Consider the following 20,358-nt stretch of genomic DNA (forward strand, 5'->3'; position numbering starts at 1 on the left):
TTTTTCATTTTATTATTTTATTTTAAATTGAATTTATTGGGGTGATGCTGGTTAACAAAATTATACAGTTTCAGGTGCACAATTCTACAACACATCATTGATATACTGTACTGTGTGTTCACCACCCCAAGTCAAGTCTCCTTCCATCACCATTTATCCTCCTTATACCCTCTTCCACCTCCCTCTAAACCACCCTTCCCCTGGCAATCACTACACTGTTGTCTGTGTACATGAGTTTTTTTCTCTTTTTTAAAATCTTTTTTGTTCAATCTCTCTACCCCTCCCAGCCACCCCACCATGACAGCTGTCAGCAGGCTTTTTATATGAGTCTGTCTCCATTTTGCTTGTTAGTTCATTTTGTTCAATAGATTCCACATATGAGTGAAATCATATGGCACTTGTCTTTCTCTGACTGGCTTATTTCACTTAGCATAATACTCTTCAGGTCCATTCGTGCTGTCGCAAAAAGTAAGATTCCTTTTTTTTTTTTTCCAGCCAAGTAGTATTTCATTGTATAAATAGAACACAGCTTTTTTATCCACTAATCTACTGATGGACACTTGGGCTGCTTCCAAATCTTGGCTATTGTAAATAACACTGCTCTAAACATAGGGGTGCATATATTCAAATTAGTGTTTTGGGTTTATTTGTATAAATTCCCAGAAGTGAAATTGCTGGGTCAAAGTGCAGTTCCATTTCATTTTTTTAGAAAACCCCATAGTGTTTTCCACAGTGGCTGTACCCATTTGCCTGCCCACCAACAATGAATGAGGGTTCCCTTTTCTTAACATCCTCACCAGTGCTTGCTGTTTGTTGATGGCGGCCATTCTGACAACTGTGAGGCGATACCTCATAGTCATTTTAATTTGCATCTCTCTGATGAATAGTGATGTTGAGCATCTTTTCATATGTCTATTGGACATTTATATGTCCTCTTTGGAGAAGTATGCATTTAGGTCATTTGCCAGTTTTTTAATTGGATGTTTGGTGTTTAGTTTGATAAGTTCTTTGTAAATTTTGGATATTAACCCCTTTTTTGGGGGGGTTGGCAAATATGTTCTCATATTTAGTGGGTTGTCTTTTCATTTTGTTGATGGTTTCCTTTGCTGTGCAAAACATTTTAATTTGATGTAGTCCCATCTGTTTATTTTTCTTTTGTTCTCCTTGTCTGAGGAAATATATTAGAAAAAATATTGCTATGAAAAATGTTAAAGATTTTATTGCCCATGCTTTCTTCTAGGATTTTTAAGGTTTTGAGTACAACAATTAAGTCTTTAATCCATTTAAGTTTATTCTTGTGTATGGTGTAGGAAGGTTGGTACAATATCCACAAATCAATAAATGTGATACAGCACATAAACAAAATGAAGGGGTCAAGCCACATGATCATGCCAACAGAGGCAGAAAAAGATTCAGACCAAATTCAGCACCTATTCATGATAAAAAAAATTTTTAAAACTTTCAGAAAAGTGGAAATACAGGGAGGATACCTAAAAAAAAGACCACATATGACACACCCACAACCAACATCATACTCAATGGGCAAAAACTACAAGCATTTCCTTTATGATCAAGAACAAGACAGGGATGTCAGCTTTTACCACTTAGTTGGTGTCTTAAGAGGCAGGGCAGTCTGTAGCCCTCTGTTACAGCTTTAGCAAAGAGAACAAATTTGTCTGCTGTGAAATCACCCTTTCTAAGAATTCTAATAATCAGGGTAATGATTGGATGTTAGTCTATGCTTTATTTAAAAACATTTGGTCAAAAATCTACTTACACTCTAGATCGGGAATTTTGCTAGATGTTTTCATATAGTTTGGTTCACATGTGTCATAGGCAGAGTGATGAAGTAGATGGATTAATACAAAGAGAGTCAAGAAGTCTTGGTTCTAGTTCAAGTTCTGCCAGTAATTCACTGTGTCACCTTGAGTAAGTTGCTTTATTTCTCTGAATTTCAATATTGTAACCTATAATAAGAGCGAAATATTGGAATAGATAATCTTTAATTTCCTTTCTAGCAATACAATGATTTTACTCTAGTCCCCTAGGCACCTGAGAAGAGTTACATATCATGGAGTGGCAAATACTGGGGCCATAGTGTAGAAATCTAGCTAGAGGAAGCCTTGTGGAAATATAGTCTATATGTCAAAGGGAACTCAGTAGATTTTGCCAAGGGCCTTTATACTTTTTAATAATATTTTTATCATAATATCCTCAACTTTTAAACAAGGGAAATAATTCTGAAATCTGATTTCCACAATGACAATGTCACTCAAAGAGTATTTCTCAATCTTTAAAATGAAAGTTCCCTTTGAAAAACAAAAAGATCTCACTATAAGAACTCCTAGGAAAATTTACAACATCACATTTAAGTTTTCCAAGTAAAGCCAAAAATATTTTGTAGATCTGTTCTTTTATCAGTTTGTATTATAGAGAAATTGTTTTGATTTCCAGATATATTTTCTACAATAAGAAATATTATTTTTTTCAAGTAACACATGTTCCCCACCCTTAAACTCTAAGAATTATTGCTTTTAGTTCTGCTGGCAATCTCTCACAACTCTACTTTTTGGAGGATTCTCTAAACCCAGAAAAGTACAGAATTTAACCAAAGGCCTATAGAGATTACATTTTGTACAAATGAAGCTGAAATGAACTAACATTTATTTAATGTCTACTGTGTACCAGACATGAAAATTGGTACTTTGACAAACATTTTTCATTTAATCTTCACAATGATCTATGTTGCAGGCACTATGATCCTTATTTCATAAATGAGAAAACTGAAGCCCAGAGATATGAAATGAGTTGTTTCAGGCTAGAAAGCAGATAACTGAATCAAGATATGGCCCCAGGTCTGCCTAAAAGACATAATTCTTTCTACATCCATAATGCTGCCCCAACTGCCAGAATGATATCAAATTAGACCTTTTAAAATTTATTTTATAAATCTAATAAGAATGCATGCAGGCATGTTCAATCCGAATTTTGAGATATTAATGTGTGAATAGTCTGTCTTAATTCACTTCAAAGATAAAAATAATTTACACTTCCTTGAATTTATAGAAAATTCATAGACTTTCATGGTATATCCAAATGTTCATGGGTTATTTAGAGTTGATTTCAATTAATTCAGGACACAGCAGAGTTCCAAATTTCAGTTGCTCTTCTTTGACTATGGTTGTGAGTCACTGAATGAAGGATACTGTGTTCATGGGGGTCAGACTGCCTTGGATAATTCATGTGAGATTTTTTTTTTTTTGGTTCATAGAGGAAGAAAAAGGTTTTTTTAAAAAAGCAAAGCAATTCAGTTTCCCAAATGGACTGTAAAGGTTGTCCCCTAGGAGGTAGGTGCTGTCTCCATCAGCAACCTTTCCCTATTTAATTTTCCCTTTTCCCAAAAATGACAAGCCCACCTACAGGCACTATTATCAAAGAAAATAAGAGAAGAAAATTTGATAAACATGTTCACTTAGTGGTATTAGTGACACAACCAGGGATGAAAAGAGGGGGAAATGATAGAATGAAGCTTTGTAAAGTTGTACTAGAAAAAGAGCATTCATCTTGATGCCAGAGTTCTAGGTTCTACCTACCTTACCCTGTCACTTGCTAACCTTATGTCTTAGGGTAAATTAAGTCACTTTTTTGAGCCTTAGTTTTCTGATTTTAAAATGGGGATGATATCTTCTTACCTTATTACTTACACTATATAATTTAATAAAAATTAACAGCAATTATAGATGTAATAATAATATCTTTGTAAAGTGTAAATTGTCACGTTGATAGAGATAGTGGTTGCTGCATCAATTATGGCAGTGTTAGTGCTGGTGGTATTAATGTCAGTGGTTGACAGGATCCATGTGCACAAAGTCATGGCAAGTTGGAGCTAGATGGGCTTCGAAGAATATCTAGTTCAAAAATAAAATTGGCCCTGGCCGGTTTGGCTCAGTGGTTGGAGCGTCGGCCTGCGGTACAGAGAGACCTGGGTTCGGTTCCCGCTAAGGGCATGTACCTCGGTTGCAGTTAGTCCCCGGCCCTGGTTGGTCGTGTGGGTGGCAGCAACTCGATGTGTCCCTTCACATCGATGTTTCTCTCTCTCTCTCTTCCTCTCTCTCCCTCCCGCTCTATCTGAAAAAAGTGGAAAAATGTCCTCGGGTGAGGATAAAAAAAAAAATTAAAAAAATAAAAAAATAAAATTGAAGCAGACTCATAGAAGACACAGACAGCAGACTGGTGGTTGCCAGAGAAAAGAGAGGTTGGAGAACTGGATGAACAAGGTGAAGGGATTAAGTACAAACTGATAGTTAAAAAATTGTCAGGGGGGATGTAAATTAAAGCATAGGAAATATAGTGAACAGTATTGTGACAACTATGTATGGTGTCAGTTGGCTACTGGAAATATCAGTTAAATGCTTTGTAAAGGATATGTCTAACCACTATGCTGTACACACCTAAATGCAATACAAAATAATATTGAAAGTAAATTGTAATAGAAAAAAAAAATCATCCAGTTTAAATTGTCTTATTTTAATAACGAGAGAAATGAAACCCACAGAATGGAAGGGGTTTAGCACAGCAACACAAAGATTTGAAGTTACTAGAATTAGTATTAGTATGGAAATAGTTCATTTGGATTTGAATAGTTAATAATTAATAGTAAAATTAGTATTTGAATAGTTACTAGAATCCAAGTGTCTTAGCTCTAAATCAAGTTCTCTTTTCAATATATTCTACTGCTTTTGAGTGTTCCTCATTCTACAACATCTTGTCTTATCTAGCTCACCACTGTTATACATAATTTTTTTACAGTACCCTATACACAGATCTATTATGATTTGAGCTCACAGAGTAAGTTCCATAATGATTGGTTTTGACACAACCCTATCCTGACACCTGGTGGGCAGTCATTTGTCATATATATATATACACACACACACACACACACACACACGTGCTAGAAGTAGGACGAAGAACAATAGCTTTTTCATCTTTGAAGAACCTTCTTATTCACAGAAGTGCCACTTTAAAATATATGACTGAGTTTTTTTTAACAGAGACTTGGCATTTATTGTGCAATTTTATCTCTAACAGAACATATGGCATTCTAGAGGTATATGAGGTAATAAAATCAATACTCCACTTTGAGCACCTGAAATAATTGGCTCTAGTAACAAATGCTTCCTATAATTAAAAATATTGAATGCTTAAAAAATTCTTATAACATTTTAAGTTCCTAAAAGAAATGTGCCTAACACTAAAAACAACTTACTCTTCTATATAAATTGTTCAAAAAATATTTTTGTTCGGTATTGCACTATGCATTTATAGTTTTATTAACATATCCCTAGTGGGTATTAAATCTACATAGTACAATCAAATAGAAATGATTCACAGAGAATCAACAAGACTCCAACAATAAAAATATTAGGATCAATGGATTTGTCAGTTTCTCCTCATGTGTTCATCATAGAAAATAAAGGCAAGTTGACCCCAGTGTCAGGCTGCTACATGAAGTTCCAGAGGAGAGACATAAAGGCAACGCTTAAATTGGGCAAGGTCAGGCTGGACCAGTGACCTTGAAAGTTTCAGGGGTGGGTGAGGGCCGAAAGAGATAAACCAGATAACTTATATGCATATATGCACAACCAGTGGACACAGACAACATTGTGGTTAAGGCCTGGGGTGGGATGGGGCACAGGAGCAAGGAGGAGGGCATCAAAGAGGGAAAAAGGAGGGACATCTGTAATAAAAAAAAAATATTAGTAAATTAAGTATTAAAAGAAAAAAGAATGTGTGTGTGTGTATGAAATACATTTTTACATAGGATGAATTTTAACTTTCTCTGATCATGAAGAGCCTTATTACAACTGATTTCATAATAACTGTGACTTTGAGAAACAAACTTAACCTTGATAGCCTCATTTTTTGATCTGTAAAGAGGTATAATAATAATAATCGCAGAGCTCTTACAAGGATTAGAGTTAACATATGAAGAGCTCTTAGCTATTGACTGACAGAATGAGTATAAAAACTTCTTGGATTTAGTATTTCACTGAGACCTAGGAATATGATACAAATTCTGATGTTACAATAATATAAGCTCCTGTTAGCTGTACCTTTGTGAAGCCACAGTATTAAGCAATCGGTTGGAAAGAAAAGCAGGCTTTGGGTAGATGTTTTTGGTACATACTAAATTCTTGTACTCAGCTTCCTTGAATTATATTTAAAGACCTGACATATCTTTGTGTTCTGAGACAAACTTTAGTTATCTCATAAAGTGAAGTGTGTAATGACCAAATTTCTGTTTAAGTTTATAGGATTCCTGTTGGATTTTAAATAAAAAGCTGAGATTACAAGCTTTGAAGCTCTTAGGTGTTCATACTTATTAGACTTCAACCTTATTATCTTTGCCTTTCCCATATTTTCCTCAGTAGCAGGAGAATATAGCTGTTGCTTGAGATAGTAACTCCTAAGAGAGACATTAGAAGTAAAACTGCCTAAAGCTCCCATAACACATGTCTATTCTTCATTATCTTACCGATACAAATCAATGTGCATGAACTGAAACTCCACTGCATGCCTAATCCCCATTAAGCAAAGTGAAGAATATAAAAGTCTAAGATACAGAGATTTCCCTCAAAGACATTCTTATCTTGAAGCCTGTAAGTTCACTAAGAGTACAAAAAAGTATGAAGTCAGAATAGTGTTGCCAAGTGCAAGAAAAAGATGAGGATAGAAATGAGACTTGAGACAGGAGCCAAATATTTACCTCTGAGATGGGATTCAGGGCAAAAGGAGTTTGATGAAGTTTTAGTCATAACTTTACACCAACCTTCATTATCAGGAACATCCTTAGAGGCACACATTGAAAGTAATCTTATTAGTTTAGAAGTGGTAGCTGATTATATGCTCTGATTATTAGATTAGAACTCTGTGTTTCCCTTTAGGGTTTAGCTCCTGTCACCAAACCCCTCTTTCAAGAGAAGAGACATCCCTCCTCATGGTCCTGATATTTTGGTGTAGGTGGTGTGTACCCTGAACAGAGCACTGCACACTGGAGGAACAAAGAGGAGGCATCGGAAACTCTGCTCTCCTATCTGTCTCGGTGGGTTCCCAAATACAGAGCTAGGGTGGTCTGAAGTATATACTGAGGAGATGGCGTTCTCACATATTATGATTTTGCCTAGTATTTATTGTCTACATGGTACTCTTGATCCTGTAATCGCATTTCTTGGTTGTAACTGTGCTGCTGATCCACTGACTGGTCATGGTTTTCCTCCTTTGACTGTCATACTGAAGTTTTCCCCCATATGGTTGGGATGTTCTCATATGGATACTGTTGTTTCCTTTTCATTTTCTGAATCTTCAACCCTTACAATGGGCTCCATAGTGTTCTCAGGTGTTAACTAACATTTCAGCTTGTTGGACAGAATTCAAGTAATCAGCAATTGGTTGGGAATAATCAGATAGGAACCTTGCATTTTTCCTGGACTCCAGCAGAGGGAGGGTGGAGTAGAACAGAGTCTTGTGAGGAGAGATTGGGGTTTGAGGCTTGGGAGAGAGCTGAAAGGACAGCTGCCAGGGTCCCTGTGCTGTCTCCCTCACTGCAGACTCCATCTTTCTTGGGTGTAGCACTCAGGCATGACTTTTATAAGTTGGAAAGGGTAGGTGCAAGGAATGTTGACAATAATAGCCCAATTAGAAGATTTTTTAAAGGAAATCCAGGAAATCGAAATTTTTAGGAAAGCAGCAAGCAACAGAAATGTATTTGTTGACATATCAGGGTTTGTATTTTTGCATAATGCTTCCAAATAGGGACTTTAAACTATTCTGTATGTAATTCAATTAAATTGTACTACTTTTCTTTGAGTGCTTACTAAGTAGCAGCCTATGTCTTGGCTCTGTGGTGATGAACTGAACACATCTTGTTATGGCACTAATGGAGCTAACAACATAGTTGGTGAAATAGCCAATAAATATTAAGAAAAACTGAGATTAAATGGAGTCGGATCTGTGAAGATCTACATAAGGAGAATTCCCAATAGAAGAAACTACACGTGCAGAGCACTTTGTCAGGAACAGATGCTTGGCTTGTTCTAAAAAGTTAAAGTTAAAACATAGAAGGCAGAAGAAGAGAATGGCATGAAGATATCTGGAAGGGCACCAGAGCCATATTAAGTATGGCCTTAGGGCTACAGTGAGAAGTTTGGCCTTAATGCAATAGAGAACCAGCAAAGGATTTTTATGTAGGAGAGTGATATAATATTTCAAAGAAATATCTCATTTATATGTGGACTCTAATAAACAAAATAAACTGGTGAACAAAATAGGTCCAGAGACATAAAAACAGGCAACAGACTGATGAACTTGAGAGGGAAGGAGGTAGGGGGTGGGAAGAGATAAACCAATGTACATATAAGCATAACCAATGGACACAGACATAGTATAGTGAAGGTGGGGAGGCAGGAACAGGGAAGAGAGGATCAATGAGGGGAAAAAGGGGGGGAACATCTATAATACTTTCAAGAATAAAGATACATTTTTTAAAAATCATGTTGGCCACAGTGTGGAAAGGCTAAGAAGAGGACAAGAAGTGACACAGTCCCTGCCATCAAGGAGTGCAAAATTTAATTAAAGAAAAACATCTCAATAGGTGTGGTAAGTGCCATGACAAGGATAAGAGAGTATGGCGACAAGCATGGGTTTCAATTCTAATACATCATTACTACAATATTCAAATGTATATATTTTTTACTTTATGCAACTTATAACCTCCTTTGGTCTGAGTTTCCTCATTTGTAATATGGAAATAATCATAGAGCTTGTATAAGGATTAATTAGATAATATGTGAAGAGTGCTTAGGATATAAATAAATGGCAGCTTTCAATAAATGGCAGTCATAATTAATGTTAGTATTAGATACAGTATGGGGAATGGACTACACAGGTCAAAACTGGGGTACAGTGAGTATACTAAAGCATCTGTCACAATAGTCAAGAGGAATGATGACAGTGGCCTGGATTAGGATGGCTAAGTGAAAGTACATATAGAATGAAGATGAATTTGAGAACTTTCTAAGAGGGAGAATCACTTGGTTTCAGATTGGATATTGGCAAAATGTCGTGATAGGGGTTGTTTAAATCCCCAGTTTCCAGCTTGAATTCCTGGGAGGAGAGTCCTGGCACAGACGGAGAAGGGGAACTCAGATTTAGGAGTGATTCAACAGTCTCACACCTCATCCCAAGACAGGAAACAAAAATACATCTAGATTGAAGAGGAGAGAAACTGACAGCATAGTGGACAAAAAACAATCAGAAATAGTAAACAATAGAGCCAGCACCAAAGATAGAAAGATGGAGGCAGAGGCAGAGGCAGAGGCAGAGGTAGAGGCAGACACAGAGAGAAGGCACGTACTCCAACCTTAGTCCTTCCTTCCAGCATTTTCCTGTTAGTGGCTTAGGTTGTCCTTCTCTCTTAAATTTCAGAAATTTCACAGATTGTCCACAGCAAGCTAAATGTTTCCTCTCTGAGAGTTAATGTTTCTGCCTTACCAAAAAAAAAAAAAAAAAAAAAAAATTTTACCAGCATCAGCCTACTATGGGGATTTTACATTTCATCATCACCAAAAAGGTTTTGGGAGGAAAAAAACACCCATCCTACTTCCCTTTCAGTTTGGAGAAGAGAAGAAATTTTGGAGAGCAGGCCATGCAAATCTCTAAACTCATAATAAACTGTGAATTGCAAAGGTATAAGAACCCACAAGAAAAAAGAAAGTGTAAACCTGACCTCTGGTTTGCTGTTCTAGTCTGATAGATCTCTGTTATTTAACACAAAAGTGTGAACAGAACATGTCCCTTTAGCGAGTGACACTTACTACACCAGTGAATGAGAAACAAATACCCATATCGGTAAAAAGCAGGAGTGGAGGTGTGATTTGGGTGGGAGCAAGCCGTTCTTATTTTGGAAAATTGAAATGCACTTGATGCATCCCTTGCTCTTTCACAACCTCTGCATACATGATAGATAAGAGTAGAAGCAGTACCAGTACTAAAGTCAAAGTGAGTGGTAAGGAGGAATTGGTGATAGGTGTGGGGATAAGTATTTATTTATATCCTGATAGCCTAACTAGAGTAATCTTAGTGTTATAAGATAATAAGGTTGTCTATGTCATTAAAAAGGTTCTGCCATAATATGCCCTTCAAGTGTCACAATGAACCCCATTCTATTAAATAGTCCCTCCTGAGTAGGAAGAGACAAGTGGTGTAGTGGAAAAAGCATTGACTTTGGATCAAGTCAGGAGTAACAGTACATTTCATTTTTTACCATTTTCTAGCTTTGTTACCTCAAGCAATTTATTGAACCCCTCTGAACTTTAGTTTCCTCATCTACATTATGATAATAATAGTAGTACCCACCTTTTAGGATAGTTGAAAGGATTAAATTAGATAATTCATGTAAAAAAATCGATTGCAGATTCTGGGGTACATTATTGATAGTCAAACCATGATAATTATTTTCTGTCTTTTCCTGTGAGCACCATTCAATCCTCTTTTTAAAGGCATGCATTCATAGCAAGAAGACTGCGTAACTTTGTAGAACATATTGCACATACAAGTAGGGAGAATGGAATTTAAGGGGCAAAAAAGTGAAAAGTGCTATTTAAAGTAACGGTAGCTCATATTGTGGGCTCTCTTTTATCTGTGGATTAATCACTTGGGATCCTGTTCTTTTATTCTATTTCCTGGAACAGGACTTAAAAAATATAGAAAGTCATTCTGTTTCTTACAAGGATAATCTAAAAGTAGGCCTATCTTTTGTTTTTGTTTTTTGTTATTTTTTGATAGCATTTTAAATGTATTTTTTTCAACTGAAATTAATATAATACTGTTCTTTATAAGTGTCAGGTATACAGCATAGTGGTTAGATATTAAATAATTTACAAAGTGATCTTCCCAATATGTCTAGAGCACACTTAGCACCATACATAGTTATAACAATATTATTGAGTATATGCTATATTTTACACCCCTATGATTATTTTATAACTACCCTAAAGATTTTACCAAAAACACTATTAGAACTGATAAATGAATTCAGTAAAGTAGCAGGATACAAAATTAATATTCATAAATTGGTTGCATTTTTATACTGCAATTATGAATTATTAGAAAAAGAATTTAGGAAAGCAATACCACTTACAATTGCATAAAAAAATAACATACCTAAGAATAAATTTAACCAAAGAGGTAAAAGATATTTACTTGGAAAATTAAAAGACAATGAATAAAGACATTGAGAAGATATAAATAAATGAAAGCATATATTGTGCTGATAGATAGGAAAAATTAACACTGTTAAAATGGTCATACTACCCAAAACAATCTATAGATTTAAAGCAATCCTTATCAAAATAACAATGGCATTTTCATGGAAATACAACAAATAATTCTAAAATTCATGTGGAACCACAGAAGACCCCAAGTAACCACAGCAATCTTGAGAAAAAAGAACAAAGTTGGAGTGATCATTCTATGTGATATCAAATTATATGACAAGGCTATAGTAATCAAAACGGCATGGTGCTGGCATAAAAATAGGCATATAGGTCAATGGAACAGAATAGACAGCCCAGAAATAAACCACATTTACATGGTCAATTAATATACAGAAAAGGAGGCAAGAATGTACAATGGGATTAAAATAGGAATAACTATATATAATGTCAGATAGGTACCAGATTTATTGTGATGATCACTTACTGAGTTATATATTGTCTAATTACTGGGAGTATACCTGAAACTAATATAATATTGTATGTCAACTGTAATTGAAAAATAATTATTTAAATAAACATAAAAAAAAAGATGTTGGGGACCCCAAACAATAAAACTCCTAGATTAAAACAGAGCCAGTAAACTCTCTGACATTACTCTTAAGAATGTTCTTTTTAATGTATCTCCTTGGGTAAGGGAAAAAGAAAAAATAAACAAGTGTGACATCACCAAACTAAAACATTTTTGCACAGCAAAAGAAACCATTAACAAAACTAAAGGACAACCTACTACATGCAAGAATATATTCACCAATGATACATCCAAAGAGTGGTTGATATAAAAAAATTTGTGAAAAAGTCATAAGACTCAACACCTAAAAAACAAACAATGTAATTAAAAATGGCCAGAGGACCTGAAAAGATACTTCTCCAAAGAGGACATACAGATGGCAAATAGAAATAAAAAGATGCTCAATGTCTCTAATCATCAGAGAATTGCAAATTAAAACCACAATGAGATACCATTTCACACCTGTCAGAATGACTGTCATCAATAAATCAACAAACAACAAGTGTTGTGCACTGTCGGTGGGAATGCAGATTGGTACAGCCACTGTGGAAAACAGTATGGAGTTTCCTCAAAAAAATTAAAAATACAACTCTTTTTTGATCTAGTGATCCCACTTCTAGACTATATCTAAAGAAACCCAAAACACTAACAAAAAGAACAGACTGATTGTTGTCAGAGGGGAGGGGCCTAGGGGGACTGGGTTAAAAAACTGAAGGGATTAAGAAATACAAATTGGTAGTTACAAAATAGTCATGGGATTGTAAAGTACAGCATAGAGAATATAGTCAATGTATTCTATGTATGGTGGCAGAAGTATCAGATCAAACCAAATAGTTTTTGTACAGCAAAGGAAACCATTAAGAAAATGAAAAGACGTTGAACATTTTTTCATGTCTGTTGGCCATTTGTATGTCCTGTTTGGAGAGGTGTCTCTTTAGGTCCTCTGTCCATTTTTTAATTGGGTTATTTGTCTTCCTTTTGTTGAGTTGTGAGTACTCTATATATTTTGGAAATTAACCCCTTATCTGATGTATCATTGCCAATCCTATAACCATCAGAGAGATGCAAATTAAAACAACTATGAGGTATCACCTCACACCTGTCAAAATGGCCTCCATCAATAAATCATCAAATAACAAGTGCTGAAAAGGGTGTGGAGAAAAGGGGACTCTAGTGCACTGCTGGTGGGAATGCAGACTGGTGCAGCCATTATGGAAAACACTATGGTGTTACCTCAAGAAATTAAAAATTGTACTGCCTTTTGACCCAGTGATCCCACTTCTAGGAATATACCCCAAGAAGCCTAAAACACCAATCAGGAAGAATATATTTACCCCTATGTTCATAGCAGCACTATTGACAAGAGCTAGGATCTGGAAACAGCCCAAGTGTCCATCAGTAGACAAGTGGATAAAAAAGCTGTGGTATATGTACACAGTGGAGTACCATGCAGATGTAAGAAAGAAAGATCTCTTATCCTTTGTAATGACATAGAGGGACCTGGAAAGCATTATCCTAAGTGAAACAAGCCAAGCAGAGAAAGACAAATATCACATGATCTCACTTATTTCTGGAATATAATGAACTAAACAAATTGATGAACAAAATAGACCAAGAGTCATAGAAGTAGGGTACAGACTGACAATCTTCAGAAGAGGGAAAGGGAAGGGATAAACCACAGAACTTATATGCATGTATGCATAACCAATGGACATAGACAACAAAGTTGGGGATTGGGTGGGGAGGATGGGGAGGAGGATGTCAATGGGAGGAAAAAGGAGAAACATCTGTAATAAACACTTGTCCACTCTTTATTTTATAAACTTAATCAGAGAAAGATAAATATCACATGATCTCCCTTATTTGTGGAATCTAATGAACAAATAAGCTGACTAACAAAATAGATCCAGAGACATGGAAATAGTGAACAGATTGACAAAACTCAGAGGGAAGGGGGGGTGGCGGGAACATATAAACCAAAGAACTTATATGTATATATGTACAACCAATGAACACACAGACAACAGTGCATGTGGTGAAGGCAGGGGTTGGGGTGGGGGGGCGAGTTGGGAACAGGGAGGAGTGTTTCAATGCTGTAAAAAAGGAGGGGCATCTGTAATACTTTCAACAATAAAGATACATTTTTTTAAATAGCTAGAAAATAGCCCGGGCCAGTTTGGCTCTGTGGTTGGAGCATTGGCTCGTGGACCAAAGAGTCGTGTGTTCAATTCTGGTAAAGGGACATATCTCAATTGTGGTTCCTCCCCCTGGTCGGGTTGTGCAGAGGTAGCTAGTTGATGTTTCTCTCTCATGTTGATGATTCTCTCTCTCTCTCTCTCTCTCTCTCTCTCTCTCTCTCTCTTTCCTTCCCTCCCACTTGATCTGATGATAAATAGAAAAATATCCTCAGGTGAGGATTTAAAAAAAAGCTAGAAAATAGCTCCTAATTACAATTAGCTTTCTAGTGGCCCCCACTGAGCTCTACTGGCGTTGGTTGGCCAAAGAATTTGGCGGAGTCTTCATTGCATTATGACTATCATCTAATTTTACTTAAACACAATGTAATCAGCAGCAGATGTTTGAAATAATACATGAATTATCAAAAAATAAATAAAATAAAATAAAGTAATAACAACAAAAATTCTTACTCCACCTGAGGAATAACCGCACTGCATTATTTCTTTCACTTCTAGCTCTAAATGCAATAAACATTCCTGCAAAATGGAAAGAAGTTATGTTTGCAAAATTTGTCTTTGAGGGGAAAAGAAATGATCAAGAGAAGAATGTGTGTAAATGTTAGGCATATTTTCCTCTTATCTGAAGTCCCAGATCTCTGTTCAGTGGCTTTGTGGCCTTAATGAATTGGGCCTTGCTTCTTCTACCTGTATTACATGCAGCGTGAATGAAATGATTTACAAAGTTCCTCCACAGTCTAAAATTGTAAAAAGATGAAAAATGAAATAATGAGTTTGCTGCTTTCCTACCATTGTTATTTGCAGGCAGCCTGCATAAATTCACAGCCAGACCTTGAGAAGTCCTAAATATTATTCTATATTCCTCAGGCCCTACATATAATACATAATAAAAAACATACTAAATAATAAAATAATATTAAAGAAGTCCAAGGTTATCAAAGGTATTTTAGTCCTTGTGATGACTACTTTTTTTTGTTTCATGTAGAATTTTTTAAAATTAATTAATTAATTTTTGTTACAGATGTTTCTCCTTTTTTTCCCCCATTGACACCCTCCTCCCAATCCTGCCACCCCTCTCAATGCTGCCCCCCCCCAGCATTATTGTCTATGTCCTTGTTTATGCATACATGTGTATAAGTTCTATGGTTTATCTCTTCCCTCCTGCTGTCCCCCTCTTGTGAGGTTTGTCAGTCTGCACCCCACTTCCATGTCTCTGGGTCTATTTTGTTCACCAGCTTGTTTTGTTCATTACATTCCACAAATACGTGAAATCATGTGATATTTGTCTTTCTCTGCTTGGCTTGTTTCGCTTAGCATAATACTCTCCAGGTCCTTCCATGCCATCTCAAAGGATAAGAGATCTTTCTTTCTTACAGCTGCATAGTGTTGTATTGTGATGACTACTTTAATGAAAAAAAATTAAATCTTAAATTGTTTCTAAGAAGTGATTTTTGTGGCATGTTTTGCTGATGCCCAAATCAATGTTTACTGTGACTGTTGGATAATCTGTCATGTCCTTGATGCCACACCAGTATAGAATTCCCCTTAGACAAAGAATACTCTCTGTTTTTCTGGACCACTTAAGGGGAAATAGCCCAGTTAAGCTTCTAAATTCATACATGACTGAAATTTTTAATGTAAATTTGGAATGCAAACTAAGCCAAGGGAGAGACACAAAGCACATGAGAACAAGAAGCTAATTTGATAGAATAATGAGATAACATGCACAAGCCTTGAAAATCCGCTAGGATACTGGCAATGCAGGCTGAGAGAGGCAGGGCCATTTTCCAAGTGCTGTGGTGCCAAGGTAGGAAGTCGGGACCCAACAAGCAAGGTAGCAGACAAAGGAGAGACAAAGGGATATAAAAGGCGAGGGTCGATTCCTATCATTACAATCAGTATTCACTTTAACCAAGGCTTGGGGCAAGACAAATTTGGACACAAAAGAAAGACTCAAATTCCACACCCTTTTTGCTGTTGTGAGAAAAATAAACTAAATATTTCAGGACATCCTTGCCTGAAAAAGACAACTTTCACTATCTGGGAAGGCAGTTTGGGGACAATTGCATGTTTCTCTAACCCAGTGGTTCTCAACCTGTGGGTCGCGACCCCTTTGGGGGTCAACCCACACTTTCACAGGGGTCACTCACCTAAGATATAACAGTAGCAAAATTACAGTTATGAAGTAGCAACAAAAATAATTTTATGTTTGGGGGTCACCACAACATGAACTGTATTAAAGGGTCATGGCATTAGGAAGGTTGAGAACCACTGCTCTAACCGAGTCATTGTGTAACTTGAGATCAATAGTATATTTTCCTTGAGCATTTATTCATTCATCTGGAAACAGGTACCTTCTAATTATATTCTATGTCTTTTCAAGTGTAAAAAGAAATCTGGGTGTTGGCTAAGGAACTGGTTAACCATTGTACTTTTTTTCTTTGCTTTGGGCAGGGATCATAACTCTACGGCTTACTTTAATGAATATACTGAAATATTCAAGATGCAAAGCAGCAGTACTAGCAATGCTGAAACTAACTGCAATGTCACTAATTTGACATTTCAGTACACCCTCTATGCAACCACCTACATCCTCATATTCATCCCTGGTCTTCTGGCCAACAGTGCAGCTTTGTGGGTTCTGTGCCGCTTCATCAGCAAGAAAAACAAAGCCATCATTTTCATGATCAACCTCTCTGTGGCTGACCTTGCTCATGTGCTCTCCTTACCCCTCCGGATTTACTACTACATCAGCCACCAGTGGCCTTTCCAGAGGACCCTTTGCCTGCTGTGCTTCTACCTGAAGTATCTCAACATGTATGCCAGCATTTGCTTCCTGACCTGCATCAGCCTTCAGAGATGCTTCTTTCTCCTCAAGCCCTTCAGGGCCAGAGCCTGGAAGCGTAGGTATGATGTGGGCATCAGTGCTGCCATCTGGGTTGTCGTGGGCACTGCTTGTTTGCCATTTCCCATCCTGAGAAGCACACATTTAGCCAACAAAACTGAATCCTGCTTTGCTGACCTTGGATACAAGAGTATGAATGCAGTGACTTTGGTTGGAATGGTTACAGTTGCTGAGCTGGCAGGATTTGTGATCCCAGTCGTCACCATCGCATGGTGCACCTGGAAAACTACCATATCCTTGAGACAGCCACCAATAGCTTTCCAGGGCATCAATGAGAGGCAGAAAGCATTGCGGATGGTTTTCATGTGTGCTGCAGTCTTCTTCATATGCTTTACTCCCTATCATATCAACTTTAGTTTTTACACTATGGTAAAGGAAGGAATCATTAGCAATTGTTCCATTGTAAAAAGCACACTGTATTTTCACCCTTTTTGTCTATGCCTTGCAAGTATTTGCTGCCTTTTGGATCCAATTCTCTATTATTTCATGGCCTCAGAGTTTCGTGACCAACTATCCCGCCATAGCAGCTCTGTGACCCGTTCCCGCCTCATGAGCAGGGAGAGTGGTTCATCAGTGATTGGCTAAAAATAAAATACCTTTTCAATTACGAATTTGTTTAACTGTTTGTTTTTTCTCCCGCAAAGATCAAAAGACCAGCCAAACAATTTCTTTAAACGAACTTTGTGAACAGCAGGAATAAATGTCCTCTTGTATAATAGTTGTGGTTGTAGGGACGTGATGGTGGAGCCATAGTGTGAAAACTGTGGGAGAAGAAAGGAAAATGGGATTTGCCTGGGTCCTCTTTGAAATTTAAGCCACTTTCTTATTTAAGAGACCTACATAAACTTTTTACAGATGTTTTCAACCAAATGCAAATGGACTCTAAAACAAAAGACTCAGAGAACTGATTTGTGGTTTCAGGAACCTGGAAGGGTAGGCAAATGGTGAAAGGTGTCAAAAGGTATACATTTTCAGTTATAAAATAAATAAGTAACGGGGATGCAATGTAGAGAATAATGACAATATTTAATAATACTGTACTGTAGATTTGAAAGTTGCTAAGAGAAAATCTTAGAAAGTTTCACCATAGACTATAATTTTATAGAGTCTATAAGAAAATAAATCTGTAACTAGGTATAATGTCAAATGTTAACTAGAGTTATCATGGTGATAATTTTTAAATATTTAGAAATATTGAATTATTTTGTACATAATACTGCATATTAACTATACATCAACATAAAAAAATTACAGGCCTAGACTTTAAATGCCAGGTATAGCATTTTGACTTTTGTTTGATGGGGTATGGCAAAGTGGATCATGAACACTGTGAACACAAAAATGCTTATATTTAACAGTTTTTGAGAAACAATGATTTATATATGACTATGGGCAAACGTTTGATTGTAAGTATATATCATTGCTTTCTCACTCATTCTTAGGTTTAAATTATATAGATAATTCCATAAGCCTACATGTGAATATTCAGAAATATGTAACAGAAATAGCTATCTATTGAGTCTATGTGAAGGCTTTTATATGGATATTTAATTCTCCAACTTCACGAGGCAGTTTTTGTTATCCTTTCTTTTCAGATAAAAAATAAAGTAGAGGTTTAAATACTATAGAGGTTAAGTACTATAGAGGTAAAATAGAGGTTTAAGTAATTTGCTCAAGTATATATAGCTAATATTAGCGATAATGTTAGGAGTTTTAACTCTGTAAGTCTGAGTCCAGAGCTCATGTGTTTAGACTAAAAAATAATAGCCTATATTTTATTACAGTATAATTAGTTTTATGGGAAATCTTCACATTTCAAAGTGGATTTCCCTTTTATTAAAAGAAAAGTGTATATCTAGAATATTGCAATACTTGATTAGGATTTATTTTATACATTCCAATATCCTAAAATCTCAATTTTGTCTCACCATTCTTTGTAAATGCTTATTTCACCCTCTTGTGTGATATTAAAGCCCCGAGGATTAGTTTGAATAAATATATAATGTTATAAATGAACTCAGCCATAAGTAGATAAAATGCACTTAAAAACTTCAAAAAGTAAACTGAAATATTAAAGGTGGTTATCTTTGGGAACTGATTATAAATTATGATTCATTTCTACTTTACTTTTTTCTGATTTTCCAGAATTTCTTTGGTAAACGTGTTAGTTTTAATCAGAAAATAGTAAAATATTATAAAGCATTAATCAGCAATTTGGCAAATGAAGGAAATATAATTGCTTCAGAACAAATAACATTTTTGGATTGATTATAAAACCTACTAAGGCATACTGGCTAGTTGGTAGAAATTAAATCACACGAAAGGGAGTGTAGATTCTGAAACACCCATGGAATGTTTATGAAAGTTTGTTATATGCTAGGTCATAATGAAAGCCTCAGATAAGCACAAACAATAATTATGCATATGGCATTATAAGACCAAAATAGAATGACCAAGAATGTAAATTGTAGTAGATAGAACCAACACAATAATAAACACAGGATAATATAAGACAATGCTCTGATAATTCCAATGCAAATAAATTTAAATATTTGTTGAAATAGAAAATTTTCTATTGAAACTATTATAAAAAATTAAATAAGAAAACGGAAATCATGACTGCATAAAAAATTAAGAGAAATATTAAACACATCTCCACCAATGACAACTACACACAATTCATTTAAAAAATTTTAATGAGTATAGGATTTTCGCTTTTTATAATTACACCTAAAATATAGAAATAGAGGTAAGTATCTAAGTCATTTTGTAATGCAATCATAGTTCCTATTACAATAAACATATAAAATTAAATGTTATTTCTAAATCTAGACACAAAGCTAAATAAAACACTGGCAAATAAAATTCAGTAATGCATTAATAACCTATACTATCACTTTAAGCAGAAATTTTATAGCATAATTTATTTAAGCATGATTTCAGAACAATTTCAAGAATACAAGAAAAAGGAGAAACATCTGTAACAAAAATAAATTAATTAATTAAATAAAAAAAATTTTGTTCAATTATAAATAAAGTGAATAAAACCAAGACTTTGTTCCTGTTCCCCTAAATTGAAAATAAATGTAACTTCAAGGAGAAATTTCAAACATGTGTTGGTCTCTGAGGGACAGGACAATAAAGCAATGTGAATTACCTGGTTGTCTTAATGATCTGTCCATTATCAAATAGTCAAAGAGAACAAAAAGCACAGATGTGCCATTTGACTACTACGATTTGATCAGAAAATACAATGATGGGTTTGACTAGTAAGCCCCAGAAAAATTGACCTTTTGAATGTCTTCAGCCATTTGGCAACCTATAGATGCTTGGTCCATGGAAGACAGTAGATTTCAACTTGCAAAATACAAGGTCAGTCTCACCCTGGTTTGAGATGAAAGAAAGATTTACTAA

General features: G+C 35.7%; 1 protein-coding gene across 3 annotated transcripts in view; it reads left to right on the forward strand.

Moving 5' to 3' along the window:
- The window catches only part of LOC118636568 (putative P2Y purinoceptor 10), a 39,256-nt gene extending 21,255 nt beyond the window's left edge, over positions 1–18,001 (forward strand). For 2 of the 3 annotated variants that reach the window (XM_036271704.1, XM_036271706.1), the window contains exons 2-3: positions 7,024–7,105; positions 16,494–18,001. In XM_036271704.1, coding sequence (XP_036127597.1) covers positions 7,024–7,105; positions 16,494–17,529 — 1,118 coding nt within the window. In that variant the 3' untranslated portion in view covers positions 17,530–18,001. The remainder of the gene's footprint in view (positions 1–7,023; positions 7,106–16,493) is intronic. The other variant, XM_036271705.1, reaches the window with a different exon arrangement.
- Positions 18,002–20,358: the final 2,357 nt, after the last annotated feature.

Source organism: Molossus molossus, unplaced genomic scaffold (assembly GCF_014108415.1).
Source record: "Molossus molossus isolate mMolMol1 unplaced genomic scaffold, mMolMol1.p scaffold_m16_p_2, whole genome shotgun sequence".
Lineage (NCBI taxonomy): Eukaryota > Metazoa > Chordata > Mammalia > Chiroptera > Molossidae > Molossus > Molossus molossus.